The 21,979-nt window shown below is 35.1% G+C and overlaps 1 protein-coding gene across 5 annotated transcripts in view; it reads right to left on the bottom strand.

Annotated features, from left to right (window-relative positions):
- Positions 1–21,979, bottom strand: part of IPCEF1 (interaction protein for cytohesin exchange factors 1) — a 143,233-nt gene that overhangs the window by 24,537 nt on the left and 96,717 nt on the right. For all 5 annotated transcript variants that reach the window (XM_063443430.1, XM_063443433.1, XM_063443431.1 and 2 more), the window contains 4 exons: positions 10,530–10,603; positions 3,437–3,508; positions 2,504–2,565; positions 1,437–1,528 (listed from right to left, as the gene is read on the bottom strand). In XM_063443430.1, the coding sequence (XP_063299500.1) occupies positions 1,437–1,528; positions 2,504–2,565; positions 3,437–3,508; positions 10,530–10,603 (300 nt within the window). The remainder of the gene's footprint in view (positions 1–1,436; positions 1,529–2,503; positions 2,566–3,436; positions 3,509–10,529; positions 10,604–21,979) is intronic.

The raw sequence follows: 21,979 nt of genomic DNA, 5'->3' as shown, positions 1-21,979 counted from the left end.
TATTCAATACTTAGTTCATGTGCCCAGTTTTTCCAGTTAGGAGCAGAACTTTTCTTGACAATACCTACTGTGGGTCCGATATACAATATTTACTTGTTCTTACAAATGTGTAGATTTATTACTTTTCTGAAGAGTTGTATTATATATCATTGAATATAGTAACTATTTATCCTTCTGCATTTTTCACAAGCCATCTCCTGGTACGCTTAGGATTTTTTTTTAATTATTCTTTTTACTATATATCTCTGAAGCTATTATGGGAGCTTAACTATACCAGTTGAGATTTTTTGTGGATTTGCATTCTACCTGTTAAATTATCAACATACTGTATGGGGAGTTACCCCACTATTTAGTCTCTATCGTATTCACCATTTTTTCCACTCTATTAGGTCAGTTTCTTTCTGTCCACTTGTACCTAAAATCCCTATATTGCTTTCATTATCATATACATAACAAATAAAACTGTCCTATTAATGATTTTTTTATTTATTTACATTTTTCACATATTAGTGTAAAAACCAAACGTGCCACCCACTTTGATACCCACCTTATCGTGGCTAATTTTATATATTGTACAAGCAATAATGCAGACATTTTAGATCAGGAATAGTTCCAGATAATTTGACTACTTTACTTGTAGGAATTATAATCCACAAATCCTCACTCGTTTATACTCTAGTTATGATTACCTTAACTATAGAAGCAAATATGTCTGCCAGAGCCACTTATCACTAATATGTTTGTAAATTTGGTCAAATGTTTTGCTTACACCCTGCTTTCAAACAGCACAAGATGTCACATCATTCCTACATTCAGGGAAGGCAAATTGCATTAGAATTACATTAGCATTCCAGGGATTGATCGCAATTTTTAAAATGCCTTTATTTTACAAATATATTATTTAACTGTATTCATTGGTCTCTGGGCAGTATGCTCAAATGTATGCTCTTATTAAATTCTGTTGACATTTTTAGTAGGCTGCACTGCTTGTAATGCCTTTAGGGTCCTTACAAATACATATAAACAAGGCATTTGACAATTGTTATCTATTTTGTCATATTTACTGCATGTCATAAAAATTGTAGTTTTACTTTTCTACTAACATTTCAGACCGTATGTGAAATATTGCAGGATAAATGATGCTTTATCATGTCTAAAGCTTTACATGCCCAAATATTTTCATAAAGCCTGAATGAATAGGTGAAAAATAATAATTGTGCAAATTTACATAATTTTAATGTAAAATGTCAATGCAAAGCAATTTTTACACAAAATATATTTGCATTAATGTGTTTATATGCTAGCTATGCATCCCTTGCTTCCAATTCATGTGGTGCTAAGTCCTTGGTAGTGAATGGGGTTAATACTAAAGAACAGTGCTTCAAATAAACATAGCTATTAGCAAATTTAGACTCTTAAATCTCTATGACACTTACTGAATCACTGCATTTGTGTTGTACAGGACATGTGGAGGGAGGCGTATCTGTTGTTAGATCCTGATCATCATGTTCACTTTCACTCCAGCATTCTGCAATAACAAGATAGCAAACAGAGCCAAATATTATCAGTTGCGTTATCATAGTATAACAATATCTATGTTTACAAACTTGCGACTTTGTGTCATTCCCTACATACCCCTTTAAATTGGACTGTGGGTTACTGCTGATTAATCACTTACTTTAATTAAATGCATATATACACTTATGTTTTCACTTATAAGTGAACATTTTATAGATAAATTACTGAGAATACAGGGATACATTATATTACAAGCATACTTTTTCAGTGAACGAATGACTGGCTGTGTGAAAAAAAAAAGCAGTGAGAGTCATGGCTACTTTATCAGGGAAGGAAGGCGTAGGGTCCTAACCTAGGCAACTATCATACTTAAAGGCACTACAGATCTAACTCTTATTTCCAGTAGTAGGATCATATTGGTTCTTCTATTTTTCTTTATTTTTGTTTGTTTCCTCACTAACATTTAGGGCACTTTGGCACAGCAAATGGTTCCATCACAGCGGAGGACCAAAAACAGCTGAATAACTCCTGATTCCTGTTGACTTGTTACAAACAGCTATGTACCTCACAGTGTTCTTCTTTCAATTGTAATGTGCTTTGTATTTATGTTTTTTTCAGTTTCTGTTTCAAAAATGTGAAATACAAGTACCGTATTTAATGCTTCAACCTTAACTGTGTTGCCAACATGAAAATAAAAACATTTATAAAAAAAACTATGAGGCTTCTCATTCGAGTGAAAAAAATATGAAATGGAACAACCCACATAAGTAAATGAGAACTTTTTATGTTGTTTTTTATTATTGAGTTTAATCGAGTTTATTCACTGAATCTGGGACATCAACAGGAAGCCACTATCAGTCCGTCCTGCTTGTAACTTAAAACCACAGGCAGAGGAGCTAATTTAGCTTTTCTTTACTCTTTCTTCCTCCTGCAAAGAAATAGCATTTATTCCCAACTCAAATACTTTATAACGCATGTTAAATACCTTCTTCTTTTTTCTCTTCCACTGGGTGTGTGATTACAGCGAGTCCCAATTTATTTAACCATCTGTAGAAAGTAAATAAATTAGATATTTCAAAAACTAAAAAGATTTTTGCACACACAAAAAAAAAACCTGAAGGTTGATCTAATACAATGAAATATCAGGATGTAATATTGGGCTAATTGTGGTAGTCAAAATAGTGTTGTGCTAAGGTCTATGCAATACCAGACACAAGTAAATACATATATAGTTTTTTTTTTTGTTTAGTTGCTCTTTTGTAAGACATAATACATGCACCATCATCACATATATAAAATGTAACTGTTTCTGAATTTCTGAAATGACTACCTCAAAACTAAAAACCGTCCAGATCTCCAATTGGTATTACTGCTTAATTTAACTTAAAAGTGAGATATGTGAAATTATATAAACAATGAATAATATTTTAGACTGATTTCTGTAAAATAAAGAAATAAAAGCCTGATAAAAATAACTTTTAGATAATGCTTATTTAATATATTTTACTACAAACTATGGTTTCAACCATTCATCTTAAAGTAAAAAAATGTAGTTATCAACAAAAGTCAGTCCCCATATATTCAGAAATTACTATGGAAAAATAATGCATTTGTATGTCTGTGTGTTTAAGAAGAGACATTGTATGTACAAGCACTAACATAGCTATGCATGTTAAAATTAAGTTATGTATTTCAAGTTTTATTGTAAAATGTGATTGAGACAATTAAGACATTAGTTTTTTGCATGACAGTTACATTTGTAATTTTATAGGATATTATTTGTAATTGATAATAATTGGTTAATAATTTAATTGGTAATAATCAATGCACTAAAATGTTTAGTTATTTAGTAATAAAACAGCAGCCAAAATAAACTGTATTTTACCCACAAATCTGTTAATATGTTCCCGAAACTTACTTATTCATTTCCTCTCTGTTCTCAGCAGCAAAATAAAATGTCTTGATTTGCGGGTGTGTGATCTTTATGGCACTTAAAAAAAAACAAGAAGCACAGAATGATTAAGCAGAATAAAAAGTAGAATTAATTTTCCTACCAATCTATTATCTGCTACTCAGCTAAAATTTTTACACAGACAACATATCAAAACAGTAACACAGTAAGGGATATTCCTGAATCATAGCATAACACATAAGCTAGTCAAGGTCTCCTCTTTCTATCCACATTTTTTTTTTTGGGGGGAGGGAGAGGAAAAAAGAGATAGAGAGAGAGAGAGAGAGAGAGAGAGGGAGACTGCAACAGAGAGACAGAGAGAGAGAGAGAGAGTATGCAACAGAGAGACAGAGAGAGGGAGTAAAATAAAATGCTACACAGGTCAAGCACACCAAATAAAACTATAATTCTATAATAAGTGAGCAATGAGTTATTGGTGTTACTTTATATTATAGTGGTTTAGATTGGATTAATGATAGGTCAGTTATAATATAAGGGGTGGTGGGGAGATCTACCTTGGGTGATACCAAGTTAGTGCAACCCACAAACTGGGGGGGGGGGGGGCATTGACACGGGTGGACCTAAGTTTGAGGTTCTCTGATCAGATGCCCGGCCAAGGTTCACAGACCTAGAAAGACATATCAGACTGGACCCCTGATCAATTTGCTGTTCGATGCTGGGTGGAAGTGAGGTCACTTCCTCACAGTGTACAAAGGGCCATGCATGAGGCAGAAAGAGGAGGGATAGAGAAAGGAGAGAACCTGGGCACAGACTCCCATCAACCTCAGCAAGTGACTACTGCAGACAGAGAACACCAACAAAGCCACCCTCCTGTACCCAAAAGGCATGGAAACAGGAGGGTGGCAAAAAATATGTAACATATTACTTCTATATGTGTTTGATAGTGTGCATGTGTATCTGTGTTTGTGTGGCATGGCATATGTATCTATGTCATTGTGTATGTTTACCAGTATTTGTGTAAAAGTGCATGTGGGTATATGTGTGTGTATCTGTATTTGTGAGACAGTGTGCATTTCTATCTATGTCAGTGTGTATGTCTATCTCTGTTCTTGTGACTGTGTGCATGTGTATCTGTAGGTCAGTGTGTGTGCATGTGTCTTTGTGTGCAGTGTGCATGTGTACCTGTATGTCAGTGTGTATCTGTGTGTATATATGCATGTGTGTGTATCTGTGTTTTGTGTGGCATTGTGCATGTATGTCAATAAATGTACATGTCTGTGTTTGTGCAGCAGGGTGTTTATCAGGATATGTTTTAGTGTGTATGTTTATCTGTGTGTGTTTGGCAGTGTATGTATATATATAATGTGACAAACTTACTTCCCTGTGTGTGTTTGCCCAGGATCTTTTGGCAACTGCACAGCCCTTTAGGGTAAGGAAGCCAGTGTTAGGATTACAGTATTATTCAGCACTTACAATTGTGTAACACAGAGGACTGATAGGTAATGTATACCGGACATTAGAATGGCCGGACTAACGTACCAAAGAATAGTCAGGAATAGCCAAGCTCAAAGGACACAGAAAGAGACACAATGATAAGGAAAAGCCAGGGGTCAGGGATGCCAGAAAACAGGGAAGTCAAAATCAATGCCAAAATCAAATAACCAGAATAACCAGAATCAATAACGCGCTCTCGGACAACCACAAGGGAAACCACAACAGGGCACTGAGCAAGAGGAGAACTAAATACCCCGCCTGTGGATCCGATTAGTTGTAACCGGCCTTTGACCACGAAGGCAGTTACCAAGTTCCTATTTGCATGATTGCTGCTCAGCACAAACCCTCCTGTAGATTGATTGCTGCTCGGCACAACTTTTCCTTTCAGGACAGTACAGTATGCCATTAATCACATTTGTATGTATGGATGAATATGTGACAGTCAGGTCAATATAAAGTCCAGTTTCAAAGGCCTCTGGCCTGTTTATGTTCTGTTGTTAAGAAGTAGCAGGATACAACCGGATACAACCGGATACAACCGGCAGCAAAACTTCTTTCTCCACAAAACACTTCCCTCACTCCACCCTGCTTTAACTGCAGTTATAAAGCTGCTCACAGCCCCTACAGGTGAGGCTAATGACCTCGTTAGGCAGTGAGCAAGAACTCCTCAGAAAAGCCTGTGCTGGACTCATGACAGGGGGTGGAGAATTGGCCCAACCTGCTCTTTGAATACTCCACCCCAGGGACCCAAATAACAACATAGAAAAAAACCTACATTTAAACTTAACTTTCCCTTGGGGCTGCATGTGGTTACCCACATGTCAGGATAGTGGTTGCGCAAAAGTCTGGGTGCCAGATATACACCCCTGACCACCATCCCCAACACTCTGTCACATATCCTCCCCCCCCAGCTCAGACCTAGTGGGGTGAGCGACCATGGATAACAAATTTAGTCGCAAACTGAGGAACCACCTTGTCACCCTGGCATTATTATCTTTGTTTTGACTCATCCAGGTTAAGGGAGCATGGTCTGTGACCAACCTAAATTTTCTGCCCAGCAGATAATATTTTAGTGAGTCTAAGGCCCATTTTATGGCAAGGCATTCTTTCTCCACTATAGAATAATTTTTCACTGTGGGAGTCAGCTTCAACCTTAAATAAAACACTGGGTGTTCTTCACCCTGAATTTCCTGAGAAACCCTACCAAATTGGGGAGTTAATTCCCCCTGATGAGCCTCTAATCCAGGCGAAATGCGCGTCGGGTTTGACACCTTCCCGATTTTTTCCGTCATTCTTGTTCCTTTGGCATCATCCTTTCCCTTCTTTCTCCTGATTATCATATTCTCCGCTGGCGCTATCATACAGCCCCTGTGGGACCTTTAGAATCTAGACGGCTAAAAGCCGCTTTAGTTGAACAGGAATTTTGATACTGATCAGGGTCCTTTACTTATTATGAATCTAAACCGGCAGGACCTTTATACCACAACTATAGCATACATACAGTTATTTGATTTAGACTTTTCTTCTACACCCCTTTGCTATACCAGGTGTTCACGAAGGCACCATTCTATCTATCTCATTTTCTTCTTTTAGCTCTAATAGCTTTACTGCCATTTATGATACATATGGGTTACGGGTATTGATAATTTCAGTTCCCGGCATTAAACTGAATCAGATCAGCGAACGTTTAGCTCACTGTTTGTGTATTTGTACGCATTATCAACCCTAACACTATCAGCCAGATTGGCTGTTTTGTATTTTGATCTTGAGTTTAGATATTAGTTGTGTGTGATATATTTAGTTTCCTGGCAAGTGTTAGGTGATCCCTAAAGATTAATCTTGTGGCTGATTACCCTAAAGATACACTGCTTTGATCGTACAATCTCATTATATCGCTGCATATAATTCATGTACATCATCATTTGATTGAGCTAGCTTGCAGCTGAATTATCCCCTATCTACAATTAATCCTATTACCATTAGGTAGCCTAGCCAGCTCTTACTTTAAGCTTTAGCACTGACAGTAGGATTGAGTGACTATTAAAACCTCTTTACTATCAGTAGACTATTCTTAGAGATTAAGTATGTGGCGGATTATCTTGTATTTTCTGATCACATTGTTGCATTTTTTTTCATGCACCTTTGATACACCATTGTAAATTATTATCTGAAATCTCATGTAACATAAAAGTGTTACATTATAGAGTCTAAGAAATATCTCTGACATATTGTTACATCGGTAATCATTTTGTAAAGTACTCACCTTTTTATGTGATTCTTCTACACCTTGTGCAGCTATTTAGCCTGATCAGCTATTTAGCCATTTTGCAAGGTTTTTATATATATATATATATATATATATATATATATATATATATATATATATATATATATATATATATATATATATTAGTTAGCACAGTTTATCGTATTTATTTGTTCACTTATTTGTGTCATATTTCACTTCCCCTTTCTTCCTTGTATGTTCCTTACGGTAGACTACGGCTACTAACTTGTTACATTGAGTTAGGCAGCTACGGTTAGGGTTACATAGTTACATAGTTACATAGCTGAAAAGAGACTTGCGTCCATCAAGTTCAGCCTTCCTCACATTTGTTTTTTTGCTGTTGATCCAAAAGAAGGCAAAACAACCCAGTTTGAAGCACAATTTTGCAACAAGCTAGGAAAATAATTCCTTTTTGACCCCAGAATGGCAGTCAGATTTATCCTTGGATCAAGCAGTTATTACCCTACATTGAAATATTGTATCCTTGAATATTCTGTTTTTGCAAGTATGCATCTAGTAGCTGTTTGAACATCTGTATGGACTCTGATAAAACCACTTGTTCAGGCAGAGAATTCCACATCCTGATTGTTCTTACAGTAAAAAAACCTTTCCTTTGCCTTAGACGAAATGTTCTTTCTTCCAGTCTAAACGCATGGCCTTGTGTCCTATGTAATGTCCGGTTTGTGAATAGATTTCCACACAATGGTTTGTATTGGCCCCGAATATATTTGTATAATGTTATCATATCCCCTCTCAGGCGACGTTTTTCTAAACTAAATAGGTTTAAATTTGTTAACCTTTCTTCATAGCTGATATGTTTCATTCCTTTTATTAATTTTGTAGCTGCCTATGCACTTTTTCTAGTGCCATAATATCCTTCTTTAGAACAGGTGCCCAAAATTGCACAGCATATTCAATATGTGGTCTTACCAGTGATTTATAAGGATCAAAATGATATTCTCGTCCCGAGAATGAATGCCCTTTTTCATGCATGACAATACCTTACTGGCCTTGGCCACTGCTGATTGACATTGCACATTTTTGCATCGTTTGTTGTCTATAACAATTCCCAAGTCCTTTTCGTGTGTTGTTATCCCTAATTCACTTCCATTAAGGGTATAAGGGTTTGCGACAATAATATATGTAAGTCTCTTTTTCTGTTTAATAAAGTATATATTTTTAACTGCATTCACATATATTAATTTATATATTTTTGAAGGACAGATCCTTCTCTTTTTCTTTCTTTGTTATCAATTTCGCAATTTTCGTATCAGGGCCCAGTGATTTCTAGTTATGCCTCTAAACAGGGGGTAAGGTGGAAGACAAAAGTAAGAGAAAGCAACATACCTGGGAAATAACGGGAAGGTTTGCAAGTGGGTGGCAAAAGAGAAGAAAGAAAAAAGCCTCAGGGCATGATCGTGATTAAAGCTCAAGGAGCTTTAATCTTTCAAAATCTCTGCCTGGAAATTATAGACCTGTAAGTTTAACTTCTGTGGCTGGGAAAATATTTGAATTGTCATTAAGGAATAATATTCAGAAATTACTTGGCAAAAGCAGTTAAATAAACAAACATTGTTTTATGAAACATAGGTCATATCAAACTAATTTCATGCATTCTACAAAGAAGCAATTAGAAGTATAGATCAGGGTGATGCAGTGGATGTGATCTACTATTTTGCCAAAGCAAAATTGATGTAGAGGAAAATTATTGTAGAACATTGACTTCAAGATTACAGAGTTGTCGTTAATGGTACATTGTAAAGCTTGGCAAAAGTGGTAAGTTTCCCTCAGGGTTCTATTCTGGGACCACTTCTATTTATCATATACAAAATGATCTTGAAATAGGCATTAAAAGTTACGTTTCAGTGTTTGCAGATGACACAAAACTCTGTAAAGTAATACAATGTGAGCAAGATATTACTTTGCTTCAGAGGGATTAGGATAGACTAGGGGACTGGGCACTCAAATGGCAGATGGCATTTAATGCAGAAAAATGCAAAGTTAGATGAAGAATGTACAAGCAACTTACACCCTAAGATATTTGGGAATTGTTATAGATTTGGAAATTGTTATAGATTTGGGAATTGTTATAGAAAAAAAGCTAGGCAACATTGTGCAATGTCAATCGGCATTTAGTTTTTTTCATGTATAAATAGAGGTCTTAATTCTAGGGATGAATATATAATTTTGCCTCTTCACTGGTAAGACCACACCTTGAATACGCTGTGCAATTTTGGGCACCTGTTCTAAAGAAGGATATCATGGCACTAGAAAAAGTGCAGCTGTGGCCTGCAAAACTAATAAAGGAATGGATTATGTCATTTATGAAGAAAGGCTAACACATTTAAATATCTTTAGTTTAGACAAACATTACCTCAGAAGCGATATGATAGCCGTATGGGGCTAATACAAACCATTGTCTGGAAATCTTTTCATAAACATGACTATACATAGGACGCAAGGTCACGCATTTAGACTGGAAGAAAGGGGATTTGGTCTAAGGCAAAGGAAAGGATTTTGTACAGTAACAACAATAAGGATGTGGAATTTTGAACAGGTAGTTTCATCATAGTGAATACAGATGCTTAAACTGCACTTGGATAAATACTTGCAAAAACATAATATTCAGGGATATCATTTTTAATTAGTGGTAATAGTATCCTGATCCAAGGAGAGATCTGACTGCCATTCTTTTGGATCAACAGCAAAAGCAGAAAAGCTGAACTTGATGGACGCATGTCTCTTTTCAGCTATGTAACTATTAATACGTTCATAACAAGTAGGGGACCGAAGGCAGAGAGGAAGAAGCGAGCACAGTAAAGAAAAAAAAAAAAAAGTGATATACTGGTCTATGCTGGTCTAGTAAGAGGCTGAGGGCTTTCTGTTCCAGGGAAACTTCTGTTTGAAAATAGATTGACAAAACTGAGGGGGACTGTAATTGTAGCCTCCTATCACCCTAGTGATATAATCAATAGTAACCATGCTGATTAGGGTATTCCTTTAAATCTTAAACTACCAAGTGGGTGAGCAAAAAAACAAATTCATCCAAGTGCCAAATATCCCAGGTATGCCTCTGTGCTTTAAAAAAACAGTGCATCGTAAGAGTGTATCTTGATCAACAGAGTCAATGACCCTTGCATTACAAAATAAAATGTGCTATCTTACAGCAACAGATATAGTGTTCGATGCATGTAGATCTAGCATTGTAGCAAACAGCATCTCTGAAATAGGTCTGTTATTTATTTACCCATTAATTACTCCATTTATACCCAAAGCATTCTATGTTGTATATGGTTAATAAATACATTTGAAACTTACTGCTTTTTTTTACATTCCACTGCAGGGTTCACAATGAAGTCTGGTAGATTGATAAAGCCTTCTGCTTTTTCAGCCTGCAATGGAAATTTAAAAAAAGTAAATCATTTTCATTATAACCAAAAATAATCAGAATTGAAGTTAATTTGTGCATAACGAGTTGTTTTGATTTAACAAATTAAGTGGTGTATCTAATTTAAAGGGTTGCTCCAAGCACCATGACCACTTTAGTGATTTGAAGTGGTCATGGTTCCTGTAATCTGTATGTACAGCATTTTGTTATGCGGCGCTGCACACACTGATTTTATCCTCTCTTCTGTAACTGTGTGTAATTGACCTCTGTAAGCATCATTGAAGCATCATTAGCCAGAACAAAACAAAATTTCTGGGTGGCTATTGTTCATTTTGTGCATCTTCAAATATGACATCAACATGCACAGCGTAGCAGTGTCAGGCATCACATGGAGTCATGTCTATGCCCTCCGTGCTGCCTATGCCCTTACTTTAGCCAGTCCTCCCACTACATCCCACCCTGCTCCAGTGAGGGGGAGTGACATCAGCAGAGGAGTATTGGGTACTGGAACGGAGATCAGTTTTTACCCGTATTTTGTTTTTAACAAAACACAATTTGTTAGTTGAAGTAGCACTTTAAATACACATTTTATAATTGTCCATAGTTAGATATTAAATCACAGATACAGTAATAATATGTATTTACTGACTTCATTAATCATAAAAAAAAAACTGCAGCTAAGGATAATGTTATATTGGGAGCATTTTGTGCATTCGTCATTTTCATTTACATCTTGTATTTGCTTTTATGAATTATAACATAGTAATATATATTTTGTCTAGTTGACAACTAATCACAAATATCAATGTTGGAGGAAGTTCATCAAGCTGAACCTTTAAAGCTCAATTAACTACATAAGTCTACTGTCATCAAGGTTTATTAGCAACGTGCTATTTTATATTAGTCATACTTAATTTTTTTTTGCATGGCCTATCAGTCCTATCTTAATAATAAATATAATTGGATACAAACAAGAAACACTGGGAGAGATTGATCAAATGTTTGTATTCTTAAAATTGGTGCAAATGTACTAAGAATGGGCAATCCCCATGGAAACAAGTAGGGCCATCAGTTACATTCCATTGATGGCTTATACCTTTTACATCTTTGTGGCAGTTTTCAGAACATAATAAATCACCCATGTAGTTATTTTTATAAGGGTTACCAGCCTAAGTGGCTATTTTAGGTTAGCAAATATTTTGCTGCACTATTTAAGTTAGCCTAATTAAAAACAGTATGATCCAAATTGTGAATACTGCTTGTTTCCATAGCAACACAAAACTTTTACCAACTAGAATTGTCAAACTAAAGAAAACCATTAACTAAAAGACATTGGATATATCTTTTTTTAATCTGTTCAATATTATCCATGATTGAAAATCCGCAACACACTGATATATTAAAGAGATTTAAATAGATAATTAACTAGAAATGTTATACATAGATTTAAAATGTTTAAAGTTGTTTGAAGAAATATTCAGCACTGAACAAAATATAAAAATAAATTAAGTCTGCACAATAATTGTCCATTTACTGCATGTTGTTCTAACACAGAACAATGACAAAAACATAAAAATGTTCCTATTATGCATGCTTTGATAAACTTCAGTGAGCAAAATTATGTTCTCTCATATTCAACAACAGCTGCTGATATAACCTAGTGATTTGTGTTCTAGCTGCTGTTACATACATACCCTGTACAAACAAAGACCTGCTTTCTGGCAGGGTCAACTCATTTATAAGTCATTCATAATTACAACATTCATACAGTTACTGTATGACATAACGTTCGCAGCACAGGTCAACTCAGATTCTCCCAGTTTGGAAACACCCACACAAAGATACACATAGTCATACTCGGATCAGATAGTTCCACCAAACGTACAGAACGGCAACTCATACATCCTCCTACCCCATCGCAACTCCCCTGTTCAGGAGTACCTACACTCAAGGCATAGAGTATAACCACAAGCATGCATAGCCGCACTAAAGATGAGCTACACCCAATCAACTTAAGCTCATCTAACAATACACAAATGGGAGTTAACACCTCTATGCACCCAGAGCATCCTCACTTCAAACTTCCCTACATGCACGTATGCCTAAACTTTAGCTACGTAACCTACTCACTATCCCTTCAGCATAAAGTGACATTGGCCCTTAAGACCAAGTAAGCGTACTACACACCTGAACACCCACAACATATTATGTCTCCTACAGAAATATCTAAGCCTAAGTTAGCTTGTTGTATACAATCGTAAAAATGGTGCAGTTTTCCAATGTTTTCCAATCATACCATGTAATGCATTGTCATCTGTCTACCTAAAAATTATTGCTCAAAGTATGGCTTGTTATGCACTGCAAAAATAAAGAATTAAAAAAAAAAAAACAAAGTCAAGAAGACAAGTCGAGGACTAATGTTTCAGATATACACAAAACGAGAAGACAAGCCAGAAAACAAACAACACTGCAGGGCACTCAAAAGAGGAAACTATACATAGGGTGCACTAAAACATCATTGCATAGCATTATCTCCAGATCACAAAATAGGGGGGGTGACAACAGGAAGTGTCTCTTAATAATGACCTAATAACATTTAATGATAAAAGTGTAGTGTTTTGCAGTGTCTTGTAACTTTAAGGATGCCTGCACTTTAGGGTTGCCATGGTTAGGTCTCTGTGACTTTTGTAGTAAGTCATACAGCCCAATCTGGAGAACACCATTTGGCATCCAGGAAGACGGAAGAACGACACGTGGTGTTCTCCTGCAGAGGAGAAGAGGAGAGGATCCCAGGACTATAAGGCTGCCACGTGGCCATCAAAGATATGGCACTTTGTCATTAACAAATTAATCTTTGGTGCACAATGCTTATTGCTACTCCACTATAATAAGTATTATAATGCTATAATAAATATTTAGGTGAGTGCACAAGATGCCGATGTGAGCCATAATGTTAACATTAGGGAACTTTATTTTCTGTCATTACAAACTTTTAGGGGATGCACATACTTTATTAGACCCTAATAATAATAATAATAATAATAATAATAATATAATAATAATAATAATAATCCTTCTAATAATAATAATCCTTCTCTTATCAAAAAAAGTCATGCCGTTCTTAAATGATGGACAGTATGTAACATATCAATGACTAGTTTATTCTTTGAAAATGATGCTGCTAACAAAAATACTGTACCTATTCAGCTTCGAATTATGATAAATATGTATGACCTCCTTAAAATACCAAAGCATTTTGATTTGTCTGGTGTTGAAAGAGTACTAGAATGTTCTTCAGCGTTATTCTTAGCTTAAACTGCAGTGGTGGTGGTTTGGAGTTCCAAATCGTATAGGGATCTGTGATTTGCTCAGTTAATCAGTCATTAAAGAGGAATTCCAAAAGGAGTACTAAACATTGGGTCGACCTTGACATATCATTTTGTTCACCATTTCAAATCTCACATCTGTTCTGAATTGACTTGAGAAATAAGGCCAGGGTTGACCTTTTACAATCAAAGGCACACACTTTGTGGAGAAAATTTATTATAAAGACAGTTTCTCTTGTCACAATTTTGGAAAAGCCCAATTATTGAAAAACCCTGCTGTTGGAGGGGGAGAAATGATTCTCATCGGTGGTCTTCCAAATCTCTTGTTACGTTTACAGATATAGCTAATGACATGGGGAAAGCCATTCCTAGCCTTTTTTAAAAAGGAAACACTAGGTATGCTGGGTCTGGAGAGAGACAATTTAATAGCTGGGTTGGATTTTTGCCATTACTCTTTTGAAAATCAACAATACTCTTACCACATATGAGAGGACTTTTAAATATAAAAATTCTGGAAAAAATGCCATCTCGAGAGTCCAGAGTATGTTACACTCAATTTTGGAGTATAATAAAGTGCTGTTTCAATTACTGTGGAAGAGAGACTAGGAGTTATGGATGAAGATCTTTGAGAATTGTCATGGAATGTGCACTACAATTCAGGAAAATGGTAAAAATGTATTTCGAGGTGGTACATTGACCTTTTTAAGCTCAGTCATATTTACCCACTTTTCTGTCCCTTTTGTGTTTGAGGCTGTTTCATGTGTGGTGGATGTGCAGCAGAACTGTGGAAAAGGGCTTTTGCTTTCTTTAGTTAACCTTTCACCTTGCCAGTAAATCTTGATCATAAGCTAGCCCTACTATGTAGCTTGGCGTTGACTCCTTGGTTGACAAGATCTGTGATGAAACAGTTTAACAAAATATATACAGTGACTTGAATTTGTGTTGCCTAAATGTATTCTCTACCTGATTTTGCTGCCATAATTTGCAGTTATTTTTTTAAATATGTGACAGTAGTCACCATCACTGGGAGCAGAAGGACACTTTACAAAGGTTTCTAAATTGCTCCTATGTCTAAGTCACCCTGTACCCATTATAGCAGGGTGTTAATAATGTGTTTGCATACGGTTAATTGTTTTGTGTGCTCTCCTGACCTGCTGATGCTATGGAGCCTGCATAGTACCCTCTGGTGGTAGCAACAGCTATTTGCACTACCTGAATAGCAATGCTTATTAATTTTGCATATTCAAATAGATTTGCATATTGCTAATTCTGCAGGCAGGAGAGATATATTTGTGTTAATTATTGTCTTCATCACACTTTTAGAAACATGTTATTATGTAACTATAATTCCCTGTATGTTTTATTACATGTTTTGGTTATTTGTATTTTATTAAGTCAGTCACAGAAAGCTTTATGTAATAAGCATATAGGCTAGTCCCGAGTAAAAATTTAAAAAAATTCATGTTAGTTCCTTTTGGAACTGTATCCTGTATGGATTTTTAGGAATCCCAGCCACAGAGCTTTGTTTCTACTTTGCATACTTCGTTAAATAATTTACACTTGTGCTTACCTTTTCTCTCATCTTATGCAATTCTATTCTTTCCTCACACGCTTATCCATTAAAAAAAAATATTTTCTCTCTTGATTAATCTCTTCCCTTTCCCTCTCACCTTAATACTTATTCTGTTTTATTTTTATTTTTAATATATATCAACTTTTTATTTTGTTTTTTTGTATTTACCAAGTCGGCAGATGTGATGTGAGGTCTCAGATTCAATAGTTAACTTTGTTTTGTCTCTAGTTGTGTTGTCATGTCTTGTTTATGGTTTAATGGTTTTCTTTGTTTTATCTCTACTTGTGTTGACATATCTTGTTTCTGTTTTAATATTTTTCTTTGTTTTATCTCTAGTTGTGTTGTCATTTCATTTTTCTGGTTTATCCGTTTTTTGTTTTTTTTTGCTTTATCTCTAGTTTTGTTGTCCACTCAAGTGGTGGTCAAGCCCTGAATTATTGAAATAACTGTTTTATTTCAATAATTAATCCTGTCTGACTGTCACCTCTTCCTTTTATAGAGCCCGCACTGTGGTGTGACTGTTTATTTTATTTTATTTTTGTATTTATTCAAAATAAAAATAAATACCTATATGTAGAACTAGAAGATGAACTACACTTGTATATTTTAACTGATGCTTAATTGTATGATACATTCTAGTGATGTCTCAAAACTAAGAAATTTACTTTTTCTCAATAAAAAAACAAAACAATACTTTTATTTAGTTGCAGGAAACTGTTTGCATTTCTTCATTTTAAATACAAATTAAGTAAATTGAAGAGTGATGTTTATATATGAATTGCATACATGGACATTGGAGACATTATCGTGTAGTCTAAAGAAGGCCTTGGACTGATATGTAAATTTAATTATAAATGATAGAGCAATTAATGGCATTATCTGAATATTTAATGGTTTCAATATGGAATAATAATAAGAAAGCAGTAGCTACAAAATTACCTATATGTGGGAGCAAGTCATAAGTATCGTGTATGCTTTTTAATCTGAGCACCAGAAAAGGGATGAAACACATTGCATTTCACAGCTTCTGTTTACCTAATCATTGCGACAAAGGTAGTGATTTTTTTGTTTGCAAAGTCAACTGACATTGGTCATTATGATTTTTACCTTATGATTAATATATAAACATTAAGCTAGAAAACTTACATAAGACAAATTATAATGTGCATGAAATGACACAGTTCAGCAAGATGATAGAAAATGATTGACAAAGTATTCATGTACAAAAAGTTTTTTAGTTAGTGTGTTGCTTGGCAACTATATGACAAGATATTTTCAAGAGTTTTTTACCTATTAATTTTCCATTATGCTATTTTAGGATTTGATATATATATATATAATCCAGGGGACTTAATAAATGCGAAAGGAACGCAGAAATACCACATGCAATGCTTCAGACCCATTTCTTGAGAAAAACCCTCATTGGGGTGAATAGTTGCTGGTGGGTTTCTAATAAAAATCAATGTTTTCAGGGTTTGTGAGTGCCTGATCTTTACATTTGGATTACCATCCCAATCCTGTGCAAATTGCAAGAATAATTTTTCCTAACCAATTGGTGACTATCTTTTGTGTTCTTCTATCATCCAAACCATGACAGATTTGTCCAAATGTGGCCACAAAAAAATGATATAAACATCTAAAACAGATCAAAACAATGTTTTTTCATTAATTTCTAGATTATGCTACTTATTTAAGAAAAGGAGGCTGAATATGCAAATGAAATGAGCAAAATAATCTCAGGCTCAAGCAAAGTACAATTCGTATAGCCTTCTCATATCGATGTAAAGTCAGAGTGTACATTATTTGATCTCATTCTGACACATGTTGTATAACATGAGGGCACCAGCTTTTTAAGCAGGTTTCTTAAACCAGAGTTGGCAGGAACCCCCTCTCCCACTGCTCTAACTCTGAGCTACTCCTTTCTCCAGGTGCTGGCCAGGATGAACTTCCACCACCACAGCCTGTCCAAATCCTGACAGGACCAGCCTCCATCCCCCCCGCAGATAGTGCCCTTTCAATCCCAGTCTATAAGCCTGTATTATCAAGAACAATGTCTTTAAGGTACACCCCATCCCATCTCACAAGGTCTCTATTCTACCCCTTCAACTCAAAATGACAAACCACCAAACCCACGAGTCTATGCTCTAACTGTGATACTATATAATTCAGATTGCACCTTGCCTTCTCCAGAGCTATCACATTACTCAAGAAGACCCACCCCGCATGGGCTATAACCTCTAACCAAGCCAATGTAACCTGGGAAAACCAGGCCAAATCCATAGTTATAGCCCTTACTAAATCTACAAAAAGTACATGACACAGGTCATTGCCATCCGCAGGAATAACCAAAATGAATAGGCTGCAAACCAACTGCCGTAAAGACCAAACCTGGAAAACAGCAGTGAAGACCCCGGACTCATGTCAATGGAGACGAACAATCTACAATGGCATACCCAGATTCTGATTCAGATTCCACAATAACGCTCCTCAGCACACCGGTCAGTCCAATAACTATAGGAATGCCCAACAATCAAACCATCACAGGAACTTGCAAGAGATTACAGAAGGTGAAGATGTGCATTCCACCTAACCCTTTCCAACTCCCAATTACCAGCCATGTGCCGCTGCTCCCTGGAAAACCCTATATAGAAGTTAAAGCACTTTGTTTATACAGCCCTATTCACACCTCCCTGCATGTGACTTGCACAGCCTTCCTAAACACTTCCCGAAAAATAACCTAGATGTTTTAGGTTTCTGTATTGTGCAGTATGTTTAATCTAGAATTTGTTACCTCCTTCTATGTTAACAGAATCCTAGCTCCTAAGCCTCCTGTGTGTGATTAAACTTTACAGAGCAGGAGATACTTTTAAAGCAAGTTAACAACTATTTGAAAATGAAACCATTTTTCCATGGAGGCTGTGTGAGTCACTAAAGGGGAGGGGTGGCTAGGACTGCATAGGCAGAAACAAAAATAATTTAACTCTTAAATGGCAGAGAATTGTGCAGTGATCAATACCACACATGACCAAGTTGCAACTCGCAACTTGCAGCTCTTTAGCCAACCTTATGGTGCACCGGCTCAGTGAATAAAAAATATTTTTAGTGACTATGCCTCAATCAAAAAAAGACTGACTAAAAAAAAAAAATGTTTTATTGATTTTGTTCTTACTTATTCATTTTGTTCTCTTGATTTCTGTTATTTTTTTTGTATAATTAAATTATATTAATAAAAAGTATAATTCCAATATCTGACTCTGTTGAATACTCCGATAAATGTAATTGCAGCTCTATCTTCTAAATTTTAATATGAGGCTCTTATAGACAAGAAGTTTGGCCACCTCTGATCTATACACTAAAACATGGCATTTTTATTTCTAAAGGTTTTTTTTTTAATGTTAAACTATGAGAAATATGTGGAATTTTGCTGTAAGCCTTCAAAGTTTTTGCTCACAATGTTTAATACAGAGAAATTGCTTTGTATTGTACTTTTGATAATATGTACTGACATATGAATAATGCAATAAAGAATTAAGTAACTAATTTCATGGAGTAAGCTATAAAGGTTTCCAATGTATTAATTTGGTAATCTATTTAGTATAAATATTTTTGCAAATAATAACATTATTCAGAATCGTCCTATTAATTATGAGGAAGTAATGAGTCACAAAGAGAGATGTTGTATTACTGCTTGATGTGCAAAATAATAAACCTGTTGCAAGAATTTCCCTTTTTTTCTAAAGTAATACCAAGCAAAATATTAGAGATCCTTCCCTATTTTCAAAATAAATGCACTGTATCATTTATAAGAATTAAGTATAATACACTTAAAATCTAGCCTAACACACATAAAAAGTATAATCCACAATGTGACTTATAGAAGCAAAACTTAAATTTTTAAGTCAAGTTTAGATACAATTTGTGATCACTCAGTCTGTTTATGTCAAACCCACTATTATTTCAATTAGGAATTAATTCAGGAATTCAATGAGAAGAAAACTAGCTGCACTCCAGTAAATTAACTGGAAGGGTCACCATTATGCTGAGGAGATTTTGATGTTCATACAGCTTTTTTTTACAAAATGTTTACTTCCAACTATATATATATATATATATATATATATATATATATATATATATATAGAGAGAGAGAGAGAGAGAGAGAGAGAGAGAGAGAGAGAGATATCCCTCTCTACATACCTCAAAACAGAATGCACATGTCATGGGTGATTATATATTTCCTACCTGTTCTATGGTAAATTTTGTATATATTGTGTATTAATATTGTTTTTGTATTTTATTGTACCCTAATGTAACAATGCAATGTTTTGTGGACCCAGGACATACTTGAAAACGAGAGAAATCTCAATGTATCTTTCCTGGTAAAATATTTTATAAATAAATAAAATAAAATAAATAATAATATATATATGTGTGTGTGTGTGTGTCTGTGTGTGTGTATATATATATATATGTATATATATATTTTATTTTTTTGTTATTATTATTATTATTATTTTCTTCTATGCTCAATAAGCAAGCTGGCAGTACCTTCTTGGCTAGCAATACCTGTTTTGTGCAACTTTTGTGCCTGCTAACCCCAGATGCCTATGACAATGGGGGTCTCACACAAGTGATTTAATGTTTTATTAATTATTTATTAAACATTAATGATTTAATGTTTTTGGATAAACTTTTAGAATGATTTCTGCAAAATACTCAAATATCAAAATCATATAATATCTAAAAAAAAAAAAAGTCAATATATCAAACCATGAAAATATTGTGTTGTTTAACCTCCCTCACATTTGCTTTTGTTGTTTAAAAAAAGGGCAAAAAACCCAGTTTTAATTATTTTTCAATTTTGCAACCAAATAGAATGGCAGACAGATCTCTATTTGGATCAAGAAGCCGTTATCCCACATATTAAAAATTATAACCCAGAATGTTATGATTTTGCAAGAATTCATACAGTTGCTGTTTAAACATCTGTATGGACTCTGATGAAACCACCTCACAGAGAATTCCACATCCTTATTGTTCTTACTGTAAAAGACCCTTCCTTTGCCTAAAACTAAATCTCCTTTCTTCCAGTCTAAATGGGTGACCTCCTATTCTATGTATAGTCCTGTTTATGAATAGATTTCCAGACAATGGTTTGTATTGGCCCTGAATATATTTGCATAATGCTATCATATCATCGTTGAAGACCAGTTTTTGTAAACTAAACAGACTTAAATGAAAGTCCTGTTTAAGGTCTGAAACGTCAACCTCATCATATAAATACTTTTGTTGGATAATCAATAAAGAAGATGTGTTGGAAGAAATAACCTAAGAGTGCGGTGTGATTTTGGAGCTGTATGAAAAGTGTACCCCAAAATAATGATAAATAACAAAAAAAATTAAGAAAACATACCAGACCTATTGAGAAGAAGGACAAGAGTCAACCAATAATCTTGTCCTTCTTCTCACTAGGTCTGGTATGTTTTCTTTATTTTTTTGTTATTTATCATTATTTTGGGGTTATTGAATTTGGCATCTCATATAGCTGTCTTGTTTACTTATATATAACTTTTTATGCATTATGCAGTTGGCTTGTATGCAAACTTAAGAACTGATAGATATTGCATTGTATTCTTTATTGGACATTTATTGTTCTTTTTATGCATTGATACTGTTTATGAGAGCCTATTATTTTGACCCATGTAATAAACATTTTTTTCTATATACTTTTGTGGTTGTGCTCCTTGTTGAAGTTATTAATGTAACTCTTTTGGCCTGTTTGGAATACGGCCTTATTCTTTATTAACTCATTTAGTGTGCCTACCTGTTCTAATTGTGACTATTGAAGAAGTGATTTTAGCAGCGTCCATACAGATGTTCAAACAGCTACTAGATGCATACTTGCAAAAACAGAATATTCAAGGATATAATCTTTCAATGTAGGGTAATAACTGCTTGATACAAGGATAAGTCTGACTGCCATTCTGGGGTCAAGAAGGAATTTTTTCCTAGCTTGTTGCAAAATTGGAAGTGCTTCAGACTGTTTTTTTTTGCCTTCTTTTGAATCAATAGCAAAAAACAAATGTGAGGAAGGCTGAACTTGATGGACACAAGTCTCTTTTCAGCTATGTAACTATGTAACTGCCCACAAAAGCCCCTGTTCTACCGAAAAAATGTATACAAACACACACTGCATTCACTTCACACACACACACACTGCATCCACTACACAAACACACTTTATTCGCTACACACACTGCATCCACTACATACACTATATTCACTACTAGAGATGTCCCGAATAGTTCACTGGCGAATAGTTCCTGGCGAACATAGCTTGATCGCGTTCGCCGAGGCGGGCGAACATATGCGATATTCGGTCCGCCCCCTATTCGTCATCATTGAGTAAACTTTGACCCTGTACCTCACAGTCAGCAGACACATTCCAGCCAATCAGCAGCAGACCCTCCCTCCCAGACCC

Source organism: Pelobates fuscus, chromosome 2, assembly GCF_036172605.1.
Source record: "Pelobates fuscus isolate aPelFus1 chromosome 2, aPelFus1.pri, whole genome shotgun sequence".
NCBI classification, from domain to species: Eukaryota; Metazoa; Chordata; class Amphibia; order Anura; family Pelobatidae; genus Pelobates; species Pelobates fuscus.
Note: the sequence above shows the minus strand (reverse complement) of the source record. Positions and strands in the feature narration are given on the sequence as shown.